The following is a 20,426-nucleotide window of genomic DNA, read 5'->3' as shown; positions in this document are numbered from 1 at the left end:
CCTATGCCCATACAGCAACTCAAAGGGTGAAAAACTTGTGGATTCCTAGGGCATCTCTCAGTATGTAAACAGAAGATGGGGTAAATATTTGTCCCACTCTCTCTTAAACTGGTCTGCAAATGCCCATAGCATCGTCTTTAGTGTAGAGTTTAACCTCTCCACAAGACCATTACTCTTGGGATGGTAGGGGGTGATCTTTAGGTGCTTAACCCCACAGCGCTTCCACAGACAAGCCAGCAGGTCTGACATGAAATTGGCACCTCTGTCAGTCAGTATTTCTCTCAGGAAGCCTACCCTGCTTAAAATCTCTAACAAAGCATTTGCCACCTTCTCTGACTTGATGGGAGGACAGAGCCACTGCCTCAGGGTATCTAGTAGTGTAATCTACTACCACCAGGATATAATTCTTTTCTGTGTAACTTGGGGTACTCAGAGGCCCCACAACATCCATAGCTACCCTCTGCAATGGATCCTCAGTTACAGGCAAAGGAGTCTTGACCTTGTCTACTTTTGGCACTGCTCACAGGTCCTGCAGTACCCTGTTACATCCCTTGCAATCTCAGGCCAGTAAAAGTTGTGCATAATACATCTCTTGGTAAGCTTTATGATCATATGACCTGCAAAAGGAATGTCATGGGCTATGGCTAGAAGTGCCAGAAGGTAGGCTCTAGGCACCAACAACTGCTGTATTACCTCACCCTCTAACCCTCCCTCAGGGGTCCACTCTCTATACAGTAACCCTTTGTTCCAGTATACAGACTCCCCTTTTCCTTGAGAATCAGACACCTCCCTAGCAACCTCCCTCAAGCCTCTTAGTGTACGGACTGAGAGGTGAGCCTGTCTCACCTCTATCTTTGTAACCATTACAAGCTCCACTTCCACAGGAATTCTGGTATCCTCTGACAGAGGTGCCTCACTGACAGCCTGGGTATTACCACTCACCTCTGCCCTTGCAGTCACTCTGTCCAAGGGAACATCAGTACCTACCAGCAGCTGTGGCTCACCTTCAGGCTCACTGCTACAGGTAGCTCCCTCCCTGAAATAGCCACCTCACCAGTCCCAGCTTCAGGTATGGAGTCTGGCTAGGTGTGTCCCATGCTACCAGACCCACATGCCTGTCTTCAATCCCAACTGCATGTAACTGCATTTACACAAGGTACTGGATTATCAAAATCATTCCCTATCAGGACATCTGCAGAGATATCCTCAAACACACCTACTTGCTTGATTCCTTTTCCATCCTCTCAGTCAAGGTGAACCCTGGCCAAAGGCATTTGGAATGATGTCTTTCCTAAAGCTCTGAATGGAATGGGCTGCCCAAGCAAGTACTGCTCCTCTTTAACCACTGCAGGCTTCACAATGGTTATGTCAGAGGCTGTGTCACTCTTAGCAATGGCCTGTTTTCCCTCCACTAAGATTGGTTATAAACTCTGGTAATAGTTTTGTACCCCTGTTGTCTCCAGACAACTTACCACTGGAATACTGTTATTCCCACTTGCTAGGTCCCCCATCCTTTGCTCCCTACCTTGCTTCTGTGGACATTTATTTATTTTACATTTGTTAACCGGGCTAGTCCAACTGGATACATGTCCATTTTCAGCAGAGGCCCGAGGAGATAAGCTCCGTGCAGAAAAAAATAGCAAAATAAAACATTTTTACAAACAATGTTGTTACAGGTTAATACATAAATTATCATAGAGGTCTAAGTACCTCCCATTTTAAAATTCGAGTATAATACTAAAAATAGGTCTAATATTATACTATAGTCTGGGAGAAATAGGTCTGGGATAAGAGGAAAATAAAACCTTTATATTTACAGAGAGTACTGGAAGTTAGGCTGGAAAAATCAAAGAGGACAGAAATACATCACAGTGCCAAAGGCAGGTAGTGAACAAAATTACAGAGAGGACAGAAATACTTTGCATTGCAGTAGGCAGACTATCTATATGATATATGGCCACACTGGTTACAGTTACAATATCTAACCCTTGATCCTGGCTGTGAACCTGCACTAGTGGCTTTCCTGTTACTGGTAGACTCTATTGGGGTAGTTTAGGGTGCCCTCCATGGGTTCCCTTATATCCATATGCACTATTGCTTATCCCCTTTGTAGATCAGAGTGTATATGTACCTTTAAGAAGCTTTTCATGGGCTTGCACATGTGTATAAGTACTGAGTATGTGCAAGCTAGACTGCCATTTTGTAGAGTGCTGTTGAGATGAAAGCATGCATGTATATGTTAGTCTGTCAGTTAATCAGTTCATTTATATTTTATGTTGCTGCTGTCCATCTTGATGTGTTTCCATGTAATAAAGCATATCAACAAACTTTCCCACCTGTTCGTCTTGTATGCTAACAAAGGATGAGCGACATGGTGTCAGAATGGGCTCCATTATCAAGACCAAGAGGCACTCAGTTAATCTTGGAGGAATATAGAGGAATGGATCATTCCTACTGCACTTATGACTTACAAAACAGGTCTGAAATTAATTCCAGGTATTAAAACTTGCTTAAATGATTTCTTACTCAAAGAATATAAAACAAAGCAACCAGAATGCTCAAAACAAATTTCTAGTTAAACAAAATGTCCGAAACTGTGGCATACTGATAAAAATATTCGAAATAGTTATGAAAATGTTTGAAATAATGTCTGAATCGCATAAAATGTATAAAACAAGGAAAACAACTGCATTTTTTTTGCTATGTGCTACTTTTTCGCATTAATTAAAGCTATTCAAAATATCCACAGTATACAAAGTGTTTGCAAGTTTGTGCAGTATTACAGTACAGTTATCTCGCAAAATACAGCCATTTGAAAGCATATTTTGCAAAGTACAGTATTTCAAAGAGTCTATTGTGCATTTGAATGTTATTTCAAGTACCTGGTGTGTGTGCATATTCGTATATAATTATACAGAGCTGGTCTAGCTACTATTTGTTGGCATAGTAGTACCAGCTGAAACAAGGAAAGACCCCGAGTGCTTAAAACATAAATTTAGAGAAAAGTGTAACCCCCAAATGAATATTACAGTGGAAAGGCACTCATTTTACACAAGGGATCAAAAGCCTGGTGAAACTTTTGCAGCGTATATAACTGACTTGAGAAACAAAGCTAAAACATGCAGATATGGTGATTTAAGGGATGAGCTGATAAAAGACAAACTTGTGTGTGGTATTAAAGATGATGCCGTGAGAAACATTTTGCTTCGAGACAGTGATTTAACTTTGAATAAGGCCATACAGATTTGTCAGACACATGAGCACACAGAAAAGCACACAAATATGCTTATAAATGAGGAATGCATGCTTATAAACGAAACTAACTTTGGAAGATACTGCAGTAAAGGTAATGTTGATAGTATGCAGCATGTGGTAAAAAGAAAAAGGCCCAGGCACATGGGGGCTGGTGCAGAACCTGTAACATTCCCTGGGAAACCCCATAGCTTTCTAGCAAATTCCAGAACATGCACATTCTCAGTAAAGCACAAGGGTGAGTCAGCAACTCAAAGCATGTGTCCTCATCCAGACTCATAGTCAACTGTCATAACTGGGGTGGCAGTCATGTATCTAAAAGAGTAATGTGCTTAGCTTTTGGTCAGCAGTGTCACAGATGTAAAAAGTGGAATCATTTCCAAAGATTTTGTAAATCAAAAGAGGTATATTCTTTTAATAAAGGAGAATATTCAAAGAGACAAGTTGATCAATTAGAAAGCCGTAACCCTATTTTTATGTTGATGGTGTGTCTGTGCTTAATGAAACAGTCAATGCAGTAGTTCTGTGGGCAAATAATGACATTTTATACTGTTTGAATTAATGGCAGACTCATAGAGCTCAAATCTGATACATGTTCAAAGTGCCATGTTATGTCAGCAGAAACATTGCTAGAGTATGTTTTGGTAAGAAGCTTGATTTGGCAAAGTGTACGAAGCTTGTTGCTAATGGTGGTGAAGAAATTCAAACTGAAAGCTCAGTAGTGTTTTCATGTTACTCTACTGGGAACAGCTATGACTTGCAATTTTATGTAGTCAAAAGGCACATACAGTCATTATTAGGCCTCAGAGACAGTTTCAAAATGGGACTACTTTCATTTAATAAGGAAGTCCACCATGTAAGCTTAAAAGACAACTGTCCTAATTTTGCCCAGACTATTTTTTCTACCTATGCTGATCTAGTCAAAGACAAACTAGGCAAACTCCCAGTTGTGTACTCCATGAAGTTAGACCCTGAAGTCAGCCCAGTTGTTAAGACCAGCCCGGAAAGTTCCAGTAGCTATGCAGAACAGAGTCAAAGCCGAGCTAGCCAAAATGGTGCAGCAAGTTGTGATTTGTCCAGTAGGTTCTACAGAAAATATTAAAATAATACAGATGAACAGATTCAAACAGATAGAAAAAAACAGTACTTAATGAGTCTCTCTATATTTTCCTGACTGATCTGAAGAGTTACCATTCCCTGGTTCCCTTACTAGAGCAAGGCAAGATGATGTAGGTGAGTCAGGTTCGAAAAATAGACTGCCACGGGAATTCAGTCTCACCTAGTATTAAAATATAATTTTGGTGATGGATTACAGAATGACATCACATATATCTGGTCATCTGACTTCTGGTTACAATGCTACCCCCTTGGCTAGAAGCTTTCAGGATTTAGCACATATGTGTTAATAATACACACACACACACACACACACACATACAAAGCCTTGCTAAGATATGCTGCAACTCCTGGAAGTCATAAAACATTTCAAACCTCCACCCTTCAAAAGTAGCAATAAGTTCACCTCAAAGACAATGCAGAAAGACAGACGTTTTGTCTCTGGTTGCATTAAGAACTGTAAGATACAATCTTTATGGCCTAGGCCAGGTAATTTAATTTCAAACTATTTTCAAAACTGGCTGCAGCTGGACTGAGATTAACCACTTCTCTTTCAGTATCCTTTGTTACAATATATACATTGCAAGAGTTACAATAATGTATGTATATTTCTTTTTCTGCCCAGCAGGGCATGCTGTTGATAAATTTTTTAACATACCAAACAAATGAAGTCAGGTAGTCAGATAAAGGCCGGAACACCACAAAACAGTACAATGTAAAAGAAAAACTGGAGCTCTGGACACCATGGCTTAAAACTTTAATATATTTCAGTAAAAAAAAGGTAAGCGTTTTCACAGAAAAAAAACCTGCTTCTTCAGACCATATAAAAAGTTACACAAACCACTCACACACACACACACACACACACACACATATATATATATATATATATATATATATATATATATATATATATATATACACATATATATAAAAAATTCAAAAAGACATTCTCCAATGAAAACACTCTTCCAATCTAAAAACACAGCCCACTGGAGCAAGGAACTGGGCAGTACAGATGTGCTATAATAACACACCCCTTTAAAAACATGAATATTAAAACAGTGGCATGGAAAACTTATCAGAACCAATAGTATCTTGAAAAGGGTACACACCTCTCTGACATTTAAATATTAAGGTTTAAGGGGCCGAGACTTAAGAACTGGCTTTAAAGACACATGTTCATTTAGCCCTGGAAATACATTTCCTTTCAAAAGAAATATCCATTTCATTTCTTTCTTTTCAGTGCTACACTCCTCAAATTTTCAGACCCTATTTCTAATACAAGAAGCTTAAAACTGTGCCTGCTCCCATTCTCTATAACATGTTGAGCTAATACACTTGTACTCTTCTGATTACGTATGTCCTCCATGTGTTCTAGAATCCTTTCTTTAAACATTCTATTGGTCTTCCCAATGTAGAAAGCTTTACACATTGTGTATTTAGCATAATATATTAAATTCTTGGTCTTACAATCAGCATAAAGATCAAAACTAAGTTCTTGCTTAGTTTGTGAGTGTACCAGAGACTTACAACTCCAAATCTATTGACAAGCCTTACATAGTCTACATCAAAATGTCCCAAATCTGTCTGATGCATCAAAAAGAGTCTGTTCTAAATTCTTGTAACACAACTGTCACTTTAGTGACAAGTTATTTCAAAATGAGAAGAGGGGTTTGTCATCTAAAACTCTCCTGAGATCTGAATTAACCAATAAAAGTGGCCAGTATTTCTTAATAGCCTCACAAGTAATGTTAATATTATTTGAGTAAGTAAGAGGAAGCCTATTCCTTATTAGAACATTTACTCGTCTGTTTAGGTACCACAGCTACTTTTTCAGCTGAGTATGAAAAATACAGTCTCCCCACCGTATCTTGAACAGACCATGCCTCTGATAGACTTAGACTAGAATGATTTCTTAGAGCATGGGTATACTTTAAGTGATGTAGACAAAATTCTAGCAGAGGCATGGTCTGTTTAGAATACCTAAACATTTTTTAAAGTTCATTCACTCTAGTAATAAAATTGATATAAATTACCTTGATACATTTATTGAAAGTAGCAATAATGTATTCAAGTCAAAAATTTATAGAAAGCCTACTTTCAGCAATTCCTACTTAGAGTTCACTAGCTGCCACCCCTTAAGTCAAAAGAAAAGTATTGTAAAAGGGCAATGCATTTGGGTTGCTCATATGACATCCCATTTTGATGATGTTACTGAGGAACTTAGGAAAGTGGCAAACATGTTTTATGCTAGAGGATATCCACACAAATTGGTGGATGATAATTCAGGATATGTTGAATCACAATGGTGTAAAATATATATGGCTTTGTTGGGCATAGGATTTGGTGAAAATGAGACTACAACTAGAGAGAATAAATTTGAAAGAGGACTGGTAATTTCCTATGGCCTTATATCTAGCACAGTTAAGAATATACTGGTAGCCAATTGGAATATCCTTATAAGTAAATGCTCTGTTTTCTCCATATTAAGAATAGATCATTCATGTGTTTATAAGACAAGTGGTAATATCAAGTCAAGTTTAGAATTAAAAACAGGTAGTTATTACAACACAGGTCAAGACATTAATGGAGCATCTAAATGTGGGAGGTGCTCCCAGTGTAAGTGTATAACAGATGCAAAGGACATTTATTTAGAAAATGATCTGGGTTCTAGAGTTATTTTTGTAAAAGGGAATTGTTAAACCACAGGAATTGTTTACATGGCTAAGTGTTTGACTTGTCCAGCATTTTATGTTGGTAAAATGGAGAGGCGGCTTCAAGATAGGATATAGCAACATCCGTACCAAATATTGACTGGCAACTCTAACAATGCCTTATACAAGCATTCCATAAAATACCCTAGCTTTAAAAATTATGGTTTGGGGATAATAGAACAATTTATGGCAAATCCCAAAGGGGGAGATTTTAAAATCCTGATAGAAGAAAAAGAAATGAGATGGCAGATAAAATTACATGCTACATATGTTCTGGTTTAAATGAGAGTATTTGATGCCTGTGTTAAATAATAGGGCTACTTTATGACTATGAAAGACAGATAACAAATGTGTTGAACAGAGTGGAATTTTGATCATAGGATGTACATTTTTATGTATTTTAATGACACAATTGTTTTTATAGGTAGAATGAATTTTAGCAAGGTACCTTTAAAATTTCTAAAATGGCAAATTAGTAGTCAGTTTATTATGGCATATAAGTGTACTGGTGGTTAGTTTAATTGATTCTGATGAAGTCCCAGTGGTGGGGACGAAAGTGCTAAATCAATTTCTATGTTGGAATAAAGAATTTGTTTTTTTTTTTAAATAAAAGGACTTAATTCCTGTCTCCAGCTGACAAGCAGTGTATCTTTTGATTGTGTGGAGATTTCTGGTTGCTGTGTCCACACTTTGTTGTTTTTTGTAGCCTACTGTAATCACTAAGGTTAAGGTAAACTTTATTATATGGTGCATTAGTATAACAAATAATCCCATGGTCTGCTTGTGGACCAAAAACGAACTTTAATGTTAAAAATGTACACAACCAAAAAACATGTAACCAACCGCACAACGTTAAGTGCTTTCATCTATGTCTGAATAGACATTCTCAGAACAAATGTGTGCTGAACTACAAACATGTAAATAACCCATTATGTGTAAGACACACCCATCACTAAAACCAATCAAATTAAAAATTTAACTAAGCAGGAAATGGATTGCTTAAAAACATACTACTGTATATACGTAAACTAATCAAGAAAATTGTGTAAAAAATATAAAAATAGAAAAGCGGAAAGTAATTTACAGAACACTAGCCCTACTCTTAAGTTCAGTTACAATTGAGATAGTGTTGTTCTGTCCAGGAGAAACAGTTGCATCAAGTCTGAGCTGCCAAAGCATCTCCCGATGTAACAAAAAGTTCTTCCAGTCCATTGAATACACTGTGGAAGACACTTGCTATAAAGCCAAAAAGAGAAACTTCTTAAAATCTGTATACTGTGCAGCATGTCTTGCCAGAGCACTTCTGACTATATAAGTGCTGGTAAATTCTCCAGTTTAGAGCAATGGTGGTTTTCCTTATGTAAAATGCTTGGCAGCAAGTACAGTGCTTAGTTTAATTTTTAATTTGATTGGTTTTAGTGATGGGTGTGTCTTAAGCGTAATGGGTTATTTACATGTTTGTAGTTCAGCACATATTTATCCTGAGGATGGCTACTCAAACACAGACGAAAGCACTTAACGTTCTGTGGCTGACTACATGTTTTTTTGGTTGTGGACATTTTTAACGTTAAAGTCTGTTTTTGGTCCACAAGCAGACCATGGGAATATTTGTTACAGTTTTGTTTTTTTAGTCAGTTCTGTTTTTTTATTTTTATTCATTTATTTATGTTTTATGGTCCATTAGTATGGTTAAAAAAGTTACAATCTAGATATAAAGCACCCAATGATTTAAAGTCAAGCCTTAAACCCACAAATTTATACATTTCCTAAGAAACTCAAAAGACACAGGAGACAATTTAAAAAGGCTCATTTTAACAAGCAGGTATTTCTTCCATTCACTACAACACAAATTATCCTTAGTATCCAGGTTTTAATAATGTAATATCTGACTAATAATTAATTGGTATGGTACAAGCCATACACTAAATCAAAATAAACTATTGAGTTCAGCAGGCAAGAGAGATGTGAAACTCCTGACTTTTACACCTCTGTTAAGAAGGTTTACTACGTTAGTAAATATATCTGGCTATTACATCAGCATTTCAAATGCTATCCTCCATATGGATTATTCCTGCCAGAAACACTTAAGCAATGTATGACTCTCTCCAAAACTTCACTTCATCAATAAACAATGTCCTTTTTTAAATACCCTGCTTGTTAATTAACCTCACAGAGGACTCAACTAAATTTATGTCAGAATTTCAACTTTACAGAGAACTCACTCTATGTCAACCTATCGTGATCAAACCTAATATCATACTCAAAAATCATATGATTACCTCAAACATTTCCATTAAATGCTAGGATAAAAGTTAAGGCAATTTTATCCATAATATAGTTTGATACAGTCCAAATTGTGAACTTCTATATGAAAACTTAAATCTGATTACCCTCCTACTTTAACTCAACGTAAACTAGCAGTATCCAGTTTTATATCAGTTTTAGCCTCATATACCTGTTCTGAACACACTGCAAGGAGGTGGCTGTTCCAGTCCCTAGCCAGAAGATTAATGTCCCTTATATATATATATATATATATATGTGTATATATATATATATATATATATATATATATATATATATATATATATATATATATATATATATATATATATATATATGTGTGTGTGTGTGTGTGTGTAATGTGTGTGGAGACTTAAGGAATCTAAATGGCAAAAATCATAGAAACTAAAACTGACAGAGGAATGTCTAATTTATGAAAATGTTGAAGTGAATTGGGATTATATTTGGGATGTTACCCTTAAGTCCATCCCCTACTCCAAATTTAAATATATTCAACTCATGTTAAATCACAATTTTCCTAACACCCCAGCTAAATGCCAAGCATTTTATGTAGTAGTCCTCCATTATTGATTACAACACAGCCAGTTTAACCCAGTAAATAAAATATGTCTTCCTAACAGTGCCCTATACTCTAAAAAAAACTGCAGCTCTTTGGTGAATATTTTGTCTGTCTACTTCACCCAAGACTATGCTTCTGGCTTTCAAAGCAAGCTCCTTAAAACATCAATACAATGTTCTGACACAAGTTGTATTAAGTAGCTCTTGGTTGTAAAATGGTTTATTTTCATACCTTCATTGTTAGATCTTTTTCCACCAGTGGACGGCAGTATACTGGAACAGGCACATTCCTCATACGGTTCTCTTCTTGTCCACCATTAGGACTCAGCTACAATGAAAGTAAAACCTGATGAAAAAGCTAACATAGACTCGGATGAACTAGAAATCATACAGAAATGTATTCACCTACAATAAGTTTTCACTCTTCTAGTATCTTATGGACCACACATTTCATCTGTAGTGCATTTTGAGCACTAATATTGAGTATTCTAAAGTAAAAAGACCGTTCACACTAGATAAGTGCTTGGATGAGAAACACAGCCTCTCTCTTTAGTCAAACATGCTGCTAGTAGTAGTTATACAACAAACTCCCATACATATTCATAGGTTAATGGGTAAGTAATAGGCAATCAGTCTGCAGACCATTACTGGCCTAAACAAAAAAATATATATTAAAAAGTAATGTCTAGCTTCAAAGAGGGCAAGACAAAATAAACTGAGGCGAATTTGAGGCTGCCCATCCAATTATCTGGGTTGGCCTTGAAGGTGACAAGACTGGTACTTTGTTTGACGTGAAGTGGATGTTTATTTAAGAACTGAGGAATACGTTGGGATATGAATCTATCACACCAAATTGTCTTATTTATCTGCTGATAAAGGTTTAGTTTTTTTAACCAAGCATTTGAGGAACCATTAGTTCTGGGAAGGAATAGGCGGTTAAATTAGGTTGGCTCTTTCATGGCTCAAAAGGGTAGGCAGAGATCTCCATGGAAGATTCTCAGTACAAAGAAAGAGCTATCAGTTATCTCCTGAGAACTAAGATGTTTTTTCACATATCTTTACTGAATTATCACTTGTGACACAAGCAGATTTACATTCATATAAAAGTAATCAAACTACATTAACATAAACATTGTACTTCACATATATATTGCTATATAACATATAACCTAAGCACTATTATATAAATTATTTAATTCCTGCCTTTTTTAACAAGAAACATCTTTATTAAACCACACTTACTATATAGGAAATCATACATTTATATAAATAAAAACAAACACAGACATAATCCTAGTCTCATGCATTTTACATTACAAACCGTACTGCCACACTCCCAGTTGCAAACGTTATACATCACTTATAATCTACTCAATCTTTCTCACTCAAACATTACATAGCTCATTTAAGTCCTGATGCCTTTTAGACCCTATTCCTGCCTTGTATGCATTGTTCCCACAACTCCCATTTTTCCTATGTAGTTTGCTCCTATCCTTTTCTAAAGATCTCAATTCCAATTGTTTTATCTCTGTTACTATATTCACTACTTCCATTATAATTGGTTTAGATTTTGATTTCCATTTTCTAGTGCTTTTTGGCAGCCACCATTATTAGACACACCAAAGCCTTACCATGTCTAGGCAATTCCAATTCTGTATCATAGCTCAGAAAAATCATCTCCCTTGTCAGACCACTTCACCCACCCAACATCTCCAACAGTTCATCCTGCAGGGAATCCTTAAAGTCCACCAACTTACCGAACTTCCAGAAAATATGTTCCCAATTACCTCTTTCTTCCCCTTCACACCTCCAACATTTATTGTCTGCTTGAGGAAAAATCCGCTGGAGTCTACTTGGGGGATAAAAATATCTATAGAAACATTTCAAGGCCAAAATCCTAAATCTTCTAGATTTTGTTGCATATTTGGGAGATGTACATATATCCTCCTATTGTTTCTTTATGAATTGCTTATCCAGTCTCTCTTCTCAGTCCTTTAACCTCCTCTGATTGAGTCGTATAGTTATCATGTAATATTTTATATGCTCAACTAATTATTCCTTTTTTAATGGCAGATTCTGTTCTAAATTCTATTAAAAACTCTACCAGTTCTGGTCTTTCATTTAGGACCACCCCCTACTTCTTTCACTTTGCCATCAATATCTGATATCAATTCCCGATAGGGAACGCAATCTCTGAACTGCAGTCCAAATAAATTCTTGGCATCTTCCCATTCTATCATTCTTCCCTCTATAGTTATTTGCTCCCAATACCTTTGCTCCTTTGCCAGTTTTCTCCAATAAATTCTGGCCCCCTCTTGCCTATTTTCTGTATCCCTAATTGCAGTCATCCCTATCGGCAGAATCTCATTTCTCCATACCCCCAAGTCCCATGTTGGTTTAGTTCTTAGAATACTTTCTGCTACTTTATGGATATAATATTCTGCATGATTATTGTTATTATCCTTAAAGGCCTGCATCCAAAATCCCAGTCTCTTCTTGTTTCTTAAGCTTCCCCCATGTTTCATCATCATCATCCCTTTCCATTTTGAATTATAGTTTTCTGCTTGTGCTATGTATAGGAGACTTAACTGTGTGGCTCTGAAATACCCCTTCAAATAGAGTAATTCCAATCCACCCTGTTCTTCTGGAGTAATCAGCTTATCCCACTTGACTCTTGCCATCTTCCCCTCCCAGATAAAGTCCTTCAGCTCTTTATTAATTACTTTCCACAACTTCTGCTCTGGTTGATAAAAGTATGCCTGACCTGTATGTATGTCTTAACTAAAGGGACTAAAACATTTTAACTGCTTGTATCTTACTATCCATAACCATATAATAAAGCTTCCATTTTCTCAGTTTTTGTATTATCTTTTGTTTAGTCTCTCCCCACATATCCTTAGCTTCCAAACTACAACCATTTTTAATCCATACTGCTAAATTTTTCATTTTATAATGTCTGATGACTAAGATTTTTGAGCCCACTGATCTTTTTAGTTATGAATTTCTGAGGTCTCTTGAGTTGTATGATATTTTTATTTAGTTATTTGTTTACTTTTATATTTGTTTACCAGGATAGTCCGACTGGGTGGTTAACTCATTTTCAGCAATGGCCCGAAGGGAGGGGGGGACTCCAAGTTACATTCAATCCATACCATGTTCAAAATACAGACACATGAAATCACAGTTATGGTAAAAAAACAGCAAATATAGGAGAATGTAATCATAGGTTAAAATACTAACATAAGTTGTACATTTAAAGAAGAATTCACACTTAGTACATAGTATAAGAGAAATACAAATATAGGCAAATTTGTCCACAACTGCATAAGGTATCGGTCAATATTTTATGTAAAACAAAATGCTAGATCCTATGGCTGAAGAGTAGTCAAGAATATGCTAGAAGATAGTATTTTATTGTGTAGAAACAGATGAAAGTAAACATTATTATTAGATATTATAGCTATAAATATTTGTTAGTGCATAAAAGCAGAAAAAGAAAAAAATATATAATTAGGGTAAGTAGGCGTAAAAGATGGAGGGTAGCTTAGTAGTGTAGTATCTAAAATTATAGGATTAGTAAGGTAGAAATTATGAATAGTGACAATATTCAGCCGGGATTAAGACAGGAGCAGAGCCATGATTTGGATAAGTGGGACTTGAGCAGTGTTTTAAATATTTGGAGGTTAGCAATAGTTAGTATTGATTGGTGGTCACATTCCATACCCTGAAGATACTACTGGAGTACAGAGAGTCTCCATGGAAGTTGTTAGATTTAGTTACTTGTAGAAGGAGCTTGTTAGAAGATCTAAGTTGTCTTGTGTTGGATTGGGTTTTAAGTAGGTTTTGTAGAGCTGGACATGTTTCGGGTTGATATATTAACCTGTGGGCTATTATAAGTTGGTAAATATAAACAGACTGGGTAATTCCAGCCAGTTAAGTTGTTGTAGTGCAATACAGTGTTGTGTTCTATGTGGGGAGTTGTTAGCAAATCGGGCAAGTTTATTATAGCATACCTCAAGTTTAGTTAGTTTGGTTTTCTTCAGGTTAATGAAGATGGCAGAGCCATATAGGAGGGGAGACAGTAAATGTGTCCTGGCAATAGACTGCATGCTGAAATCAGTAAGATTTGGTTTGGTTCTATAGATGGAGCCTAGTTTAATGTGAACTTTGTTAATGACAGTTGCCAGATGTTTATTGAATTTCAAGTTGTTACCAATTGTGATGCCAAGTTTGGTGTGTGATAATGGCTCAATCTTGGTGTTATTTGATGAGTAGATTTGAAAAGATGTGTGTTGGTCTGAGGGTTTATTGTTTGAGAATATCTTATCATTAGTTTTGTTTTACTGGGGTTCAGGATTAGCTGTGAGCTAGCAAGCCAGGATTCTACAGCAGTGAAAGAGAGTTGGGTTTTTTCATGAAGTTCAGAGAGGGAGGGAGCTGCACATATAAGTGTGGGGTTGTCTGCATATTGTATTACTTTGGCTAGGTCAGTAGTAGAATGGAGCATGTTAGTGAAAATGTTAAATAGGAGTGGGCCTAATACTGATCCCTGTGGTACACCTAGTGTAACATGTAATGTAGGAGAGAAATCATTGTGCCATTTTACTGTTTGTTGTAGATTTGATAAATAATCATGGAACCAATGAAGGGCAGAGTGGCTTTGTTTAAGAAAGAGGAGTTCCTGGAGAAGTTTTTGGTGGGAGAATATATTGAATCCTTTGGACAAATCTAGAAATATTGAGGAGACTAATTTACCATTGTTTCTAAGGTGGTTAATGGTTTCTGTAAAGCTTAGTAATGCTGTGGTGGTGCTATGGTTCAGTAGAATGATGTGTTAGGTATTAGTTACAAGACTGTGTGAGACTAGGTGAGTCATGAGCTGTGACTGGATGCATTCTTCTAAGATTTTGGATAGGGGAGATAGTACTGTGATAGGTCTATAATTAGAGAGGTCAGTAATTGTCCCCCCTTTGTGTAGTATTATGTAGGTATTATGTAGGCATTATGTAGGAAGTTTTCCAGATTTTGGGTACATGGAGTTAATTTATGGAGTAATTAATTAGTAGTGAGATTGGGTGGGCTAAGGCGTCAGCTGCTAAATTAAAGTAGTTGGCTGGTAGTTCGTCAGCAGCAAGGGTGGTAGGTTTTATTTTATTAAGCATTCTTTTTATTATGCTTGATGGCACTGCATTAAAAGAAAAGTTACTGGCTGAATTATGAGGTTCAGTAGGGATTTTTAGTGTGGTAGTGCTATTTGCTTTGGTAAGGTTTAGGATGGCGCTGGTGAAATAGTTACTGAATTGAGTTGCAATGCTATCTTGTGTATTTCTGGTAGAGAGAGTTGGGGTTACAGATTGGCCTGGCTGTAGTAACTGATTTATACTTGCTCAGAATTTTTTGGGTTATTTTGATATTTTTGTTGTGCTGTTACATAGCAGGATCTTTTGTCACTTTTTACCTGATTTTGATCTGTTTCTTAGTTGACAGTAATTGTTTAGTGTAGCTGGATTTTTACTGGAGTGGTATAGTGCCCAGGCTTTGTCTCTGGCTTTGAGCAGAAGTCTAGTCTCTTTGGTTAGCCAGGGGGCATAGTTTGATTTTATTCTTATAGTTCTTAGTGGGGCTTGACTATTAAGTATGTCTGGGAATGTGTCATTAAAGTATACTGCAGTGTCAAGTGGTAGGGATGACAGTAGAGACCAGTCACACTGTTTTAAGGTTAATATGAAGTTTGAGAAAATAAGTGTTTTTTTGTTACTTATTTGTCTAAAAATTGTGGTGGTGGGGGGGGGGGGTTGTCAAAGGAGGTAAGTGGGAAGATGGTCACTTAAGCTATCTGGAAGACATCCTAACAGTATACCAAGAGAAGTTTTGCTGGACAAGTTCCAATCTAAAATTGTCTATTTGTCTTTTCATCTATTCATGTTGGAAATTTTATTAACTGGGAGAAGCTGTGTAAATTTATGAAACTTGTGGGGTTTTCAGATGTGCAGGTTGACCAGTCTAAATTGAAGTCTCCCATTATAATGGTGTCATTGGGAAAAAGTAGTTGATGTCCAGTGTAGGAAGTCTTCTATTAAGGTGGGCTCATTGTTGGGGGGAATGTAAATTGCTATTATGATGATGAATTTGTTTGGGTTTAGTTCTAGTCTAGAAAATAACATCTCTGTGTTATTGAACTTTGGTGGGTGTGGATCTAGGTAATCAGTGAGTTTTTATACATAATTGCTACACCTCTACCCCACTTGTTTAGCCTGTCTAATCTATGAATGTCATAGCCCTGGGGAAGAATCTCATTATTACACATTGCTGGTTTTAACCAGGTTCCAGGTAAAACAGATATGCCTGGAGAGTAAACAGAGAGGGATGCATGCAGTTCATGTATTTTGTTTGACATATTTCTTAGGTTCATGTTTAGTAGTAGTAGTAGTAGGTCACCTTTTGTCCGGGGAAGGTTAGTGTTACTAGAATTGTTTGTAAGGGGTGATATATTTGGTTGTGTTTGATTTATGTTAGGTCCTGGGTTTGGGTGAACATTGCCGCAAAGATTAATTGTGGACAGTAATTTTATCAGTAAGTTAGGGTATTTAACTATGATTTTGCATTGTTTGAATGTGGGCCAGAGTTGGGTGTATTTAGGAATATATTTTTATTTAAATAGTTCTACATTGGTGATGTTGAACAAGCTTGATGAAATATTAAAGTGGGCTATGTTATTGTTTTGCAGTGTAGAGGTAGAGATGGTTGGGGAAGGATAGGTTATAAAAAATCACAGATGTAGGATGTAATTTGGGATAAAAGGAAGAGTAGTGTTAGGAGTGGAATGTGGATAATAAGCATATTGAGTAGGATGAAGGAGTGGAATATAGAACTATCAGGAAGAGATGGCAGCTGTGTATTTAATGTAGAAATTAGGAGACAGAAAAGATTGTATGGGTAGCAAACACAAAGGAGAGTGGGATAGTGTGTGTCTGCATTATTATGGGTAAAAAGGGAGGCATAAGTATGATGGTACATGGAGTATATTCTGCGGGAGATTAAATGAACAGTTGAGTGGAGAGTTGATGATATAGGGTCCTGACTGGTTGATTGGAATTGGAGGGTGACCTGTTTTAGTTAAATCTATGAGTAGTGGGGGTGGGTGGGAACTGGGGATTGGGTAGGGGTGCAGAGACAGCCCAAGTGTAGTGAGGGTGAATGGAGTGGGAATCACAAGGCAGCTGAAATCTTTGAACAATTAGCTCAAAATAGAGCAAAATGTGTACTTCACATTATATCTATAGTTTTGTTGTGTAGTTTCTGTAGATAGGATTGTCTAAGAAGTTTTTATAACTGGTGGCAAAAATATCACAACTAGATGTGGGGGGGGGGCAGGTGAGATGTAACCCTGTTTGTGTGCACGCCCCTGAGCAGAGTTAAGCAGTTACTTACGAAACAGTATATGGTTAACTTTTGACAAAAATAGTGTTAATTGTTAGAGTACAGTGTGGGAAGGTTTTGGGATGCTGAAAATGCACTTGGGATGTTTAGGAGCCACTGAGTACAAGCAGAATAATTTCAAGGTTCCCATTCCAGGTGGGGGTGAGTGCACAGCTTGGGGAGTTGTGAGTGGCTGAAACATTATATGGTTAACTTTTCACAAGAACAGTCTTAATTGTCGCAGTACAGTGTGTGAAGGTTTTTTCAGGATGGGCTCTTGGATGCTGAAAACACACTCAGAGCATTTAGTAGCCACTGAGTACAGTCAGAGTGATTTCAAGGTACCCATTCCAGGTGGGAGTGAGCACACAGCTTGGGGGATTGTCAGTGGCACAATTACTGTGACCCCAACTAGCTACTGAATATGGCAGGAACAATACTTATCATTATAATTGCTGTTGCAGGTTGAATTAATAAAAGAATGTTGAAGAAAATAATTAATAAATCGCTGAGGTGGCGAACACACCAGAAAACTGGTCGCATCAGACCTGTGACTAGTTCCAAGGCTAAGTTAAATTTAAAAATAGACAAATATATGCCAAAAAGTTTATTATATTCAATAATCGGTCTGATAAGATACAAGTAAAGGGGAATTAAGACTTCTTTGGATAAAGTGGAAATGCCTTTGGTAATTAGATGTCACATAAAAAGGCTTTCCAAACTGCTGTGGAGGTATGCTGGTTAAATGATAAGGAATTATCAACAAGAGCTCCTAAATTCCTTATAACACTTACAACTGTGTCTGATTTGAAGGGTGCATCACCTACATGGTAAGTGAAATTGTTTTATTTACCAAAATAAATAATGTCACTTTTTTTACATTTAATTTGAGACCATTATCCTTGCACTAACTGCTAACCACATAAGTACTTTTATTTTCCACCACGGCCCAGACATCCTAGCAGTTATAAAATCCTGGGCCAAAAAGACTCTCCCAACTTTCAGCACTATGTAACCTCCTATAACATGTCAATGATGCCAGACCAGGCAAATGATCAGGTGGAGGCCCTCTACCTTTGTACAGAAATAACCTAAACCCAAAAGCCATTGTCCAAGGAAACTCCTCAGACTTCGCACCTAGTTTTATTCTCCTAAAACTTCACCTCACAATGGCAAACAACTACTTATCACTACAGCCTATATACTACCCCCTTCTTCCCCTAGATAAATTCAAATCACTCATGACTAGCATCCTTAATTACTGTCCCAAAAATACTGACATAATCATTCTAGGTGAATTCAATCTTAATTATCTTGGCCCTCTTTCATCTGAATTGGGTAGGTTCCTAGCAGACCTTGGTTTCCTTCAACTCATAAAAGAGCAAACAAGACTTAACCTCACCTTCTCCAAACACTTCACACTCAACTTGATTATTACAAACATACCACACTCTGTCACCAACATTCTGACACCATCACTTAGCAACCACTGCCCAATTATCTTTACATTTGTCAATCACTGTATAAAACTACTACAGATATTAAAAGCCTTCAGAAACTATAGCAGCAAACATATATACAAACAGAGAACCTTTCTCGCAACGCAGAACTGGAACCACATACTCTCCTTACATGTAAGCCTAATCAAGTTTTTCCTCCAGCTACAAGACAAATTCTTATTAATTGGCTTTATAAACCCAACAAAACTCAATGGTTATCCACTGAACTCAAACATCTGTTAACTCTAAAGGATAAAACATGGCAAAAATGGAAACAGACCTCCACAACTGACAACTGTACATCTTTTATAGTCTTGGCCAACAGTTCCATCAGAAGGAACAAAAGAAATCTCCAAACAAAGAAACAATTAACCCTCTTACATTCCCCCAAACACTTTTGTTAACAGGTTAACCTCCATACAGGAAGAAAACTTCATCATGATACCCTGTCTAAAAACACCTTTCAATGTGGTACAGCAAAACTTTCTGCAGAAGATTTCCTTAAAGAATTTAGTAATCTCCACACCTTCCTCACATCATGCATTGCCCACCCAGCCTACATTCATCCTCCTCTCCCAGTTTAAATGCATATAACAGAAAGAAGTCTCTATTCTACTTAAAATATTTCAACTGACACCTCCTTGATCTGACAATATAAACCTTGGGTCCATATATCACTGCAGAGAGTATATATGTCTTCCTCGCACCCAGATATATAATCTATGTCTTATACAAAACATCATGCCACAGATTTGGAAAACCACTCTAATTAAGTCTCTCCCAATGCAAATCAGCCTAAAAGATACCTCTCACTTCCATCCAATATCCATCCACCCAATTCTGGGCAAACCTCTAGAAAATATACTCTACACCCAACTCTCCCTCTATATTCAGCAGTACCACCTGCTCTCCTCCAAACAACATGGATTTTAGCCTGATTGAAGTACCATGACACTTTGGTCCCTAACTGATGACAGCCTGCTAAACTCTGAAAGTGGCCTCCATACAGGAGTCTTATTTATAGACCTGACAAAGGCATTTGTCCTCACTGACCATTATCTTCTCAAAAACAAACTAACTGAAACTGGTATCAGTCTAGATGGTGCTCTCTAGTTTAAAAACGTCCTCACTGACAGACACTTCAGAGTTAAAATGTGATCCTTCCAATCAGAATCTGCACCTATTACCAAAGGTGTACCACAAGAATCCATTCTTGCTTCCCTACTGTTCTCCATATTCATTAACCAACTTTCTTGTGACCTCCCCCATTTACTCCCCTTGCAGCTAGATTTCATGAAAAAATGTCGTCATACAACCTGAGACACTAATCACAAGCCATACCAACTATTACCCCTAAACCAAATAGGCAAGCCCCGCCATCGACATTAACAAAATCAAAACTTATTTCAAATTCAGAATGCAGCTGAAAAAGCACTTCTTCATCTAAGCCAAATGCTCCTGTTGTAATACAGAACATATCTCTTTTCCAAGTCTCTTCTCTCTCAAGATTCACCGAAGATTGACCCAGTTTAGAAACTAGTTTATATATTGTACATTACAC

At 37.0% G+C, this 20,426-nt stretch overlaps 1 protein-coding gene across 1 annotated transcript in view; it reads right to left on the bottom strand.

Annotated features, from left to right (window-relative positions):
• Positions 1-20,426, bottom strand: part of MAPK8IP3 (mitogen-activated protein kinase 8 interacting protein 3) — a 3,746,918-nt gene that overhangs the window by 1,177,863 nt on the left and 2,548,629 nt on the right. The window contains exon 17 of the mRNA XM_044088957.1: positions 10,180-10,275. Within this exon, the coding sequence (XP_043944892.1) occupies positions 10,180-10,275 (96 nt within the window). The remainder of the gene's footprint in view (positions 1-10,179; positions 10,276-20,426) is intronic.

The sequence above is a fragment of the Protopterus annectens genome, chromosome 12.part0, assembly GCF_019279795.1.
Source record: "Protopterus annectens isolate FY-2018-M chromosome 12.part0, PAN1.0, whole genome shotgun sequence".
Lineage (NCBI taxonomy): Eukaryota > Metazoa > Chordata > Ceratodontiformes > Protopteridae > Protopterus > Protopterus annectens.
This window is presented reverse-complemented; position numbering and strand designations above follow the sequence as displayed.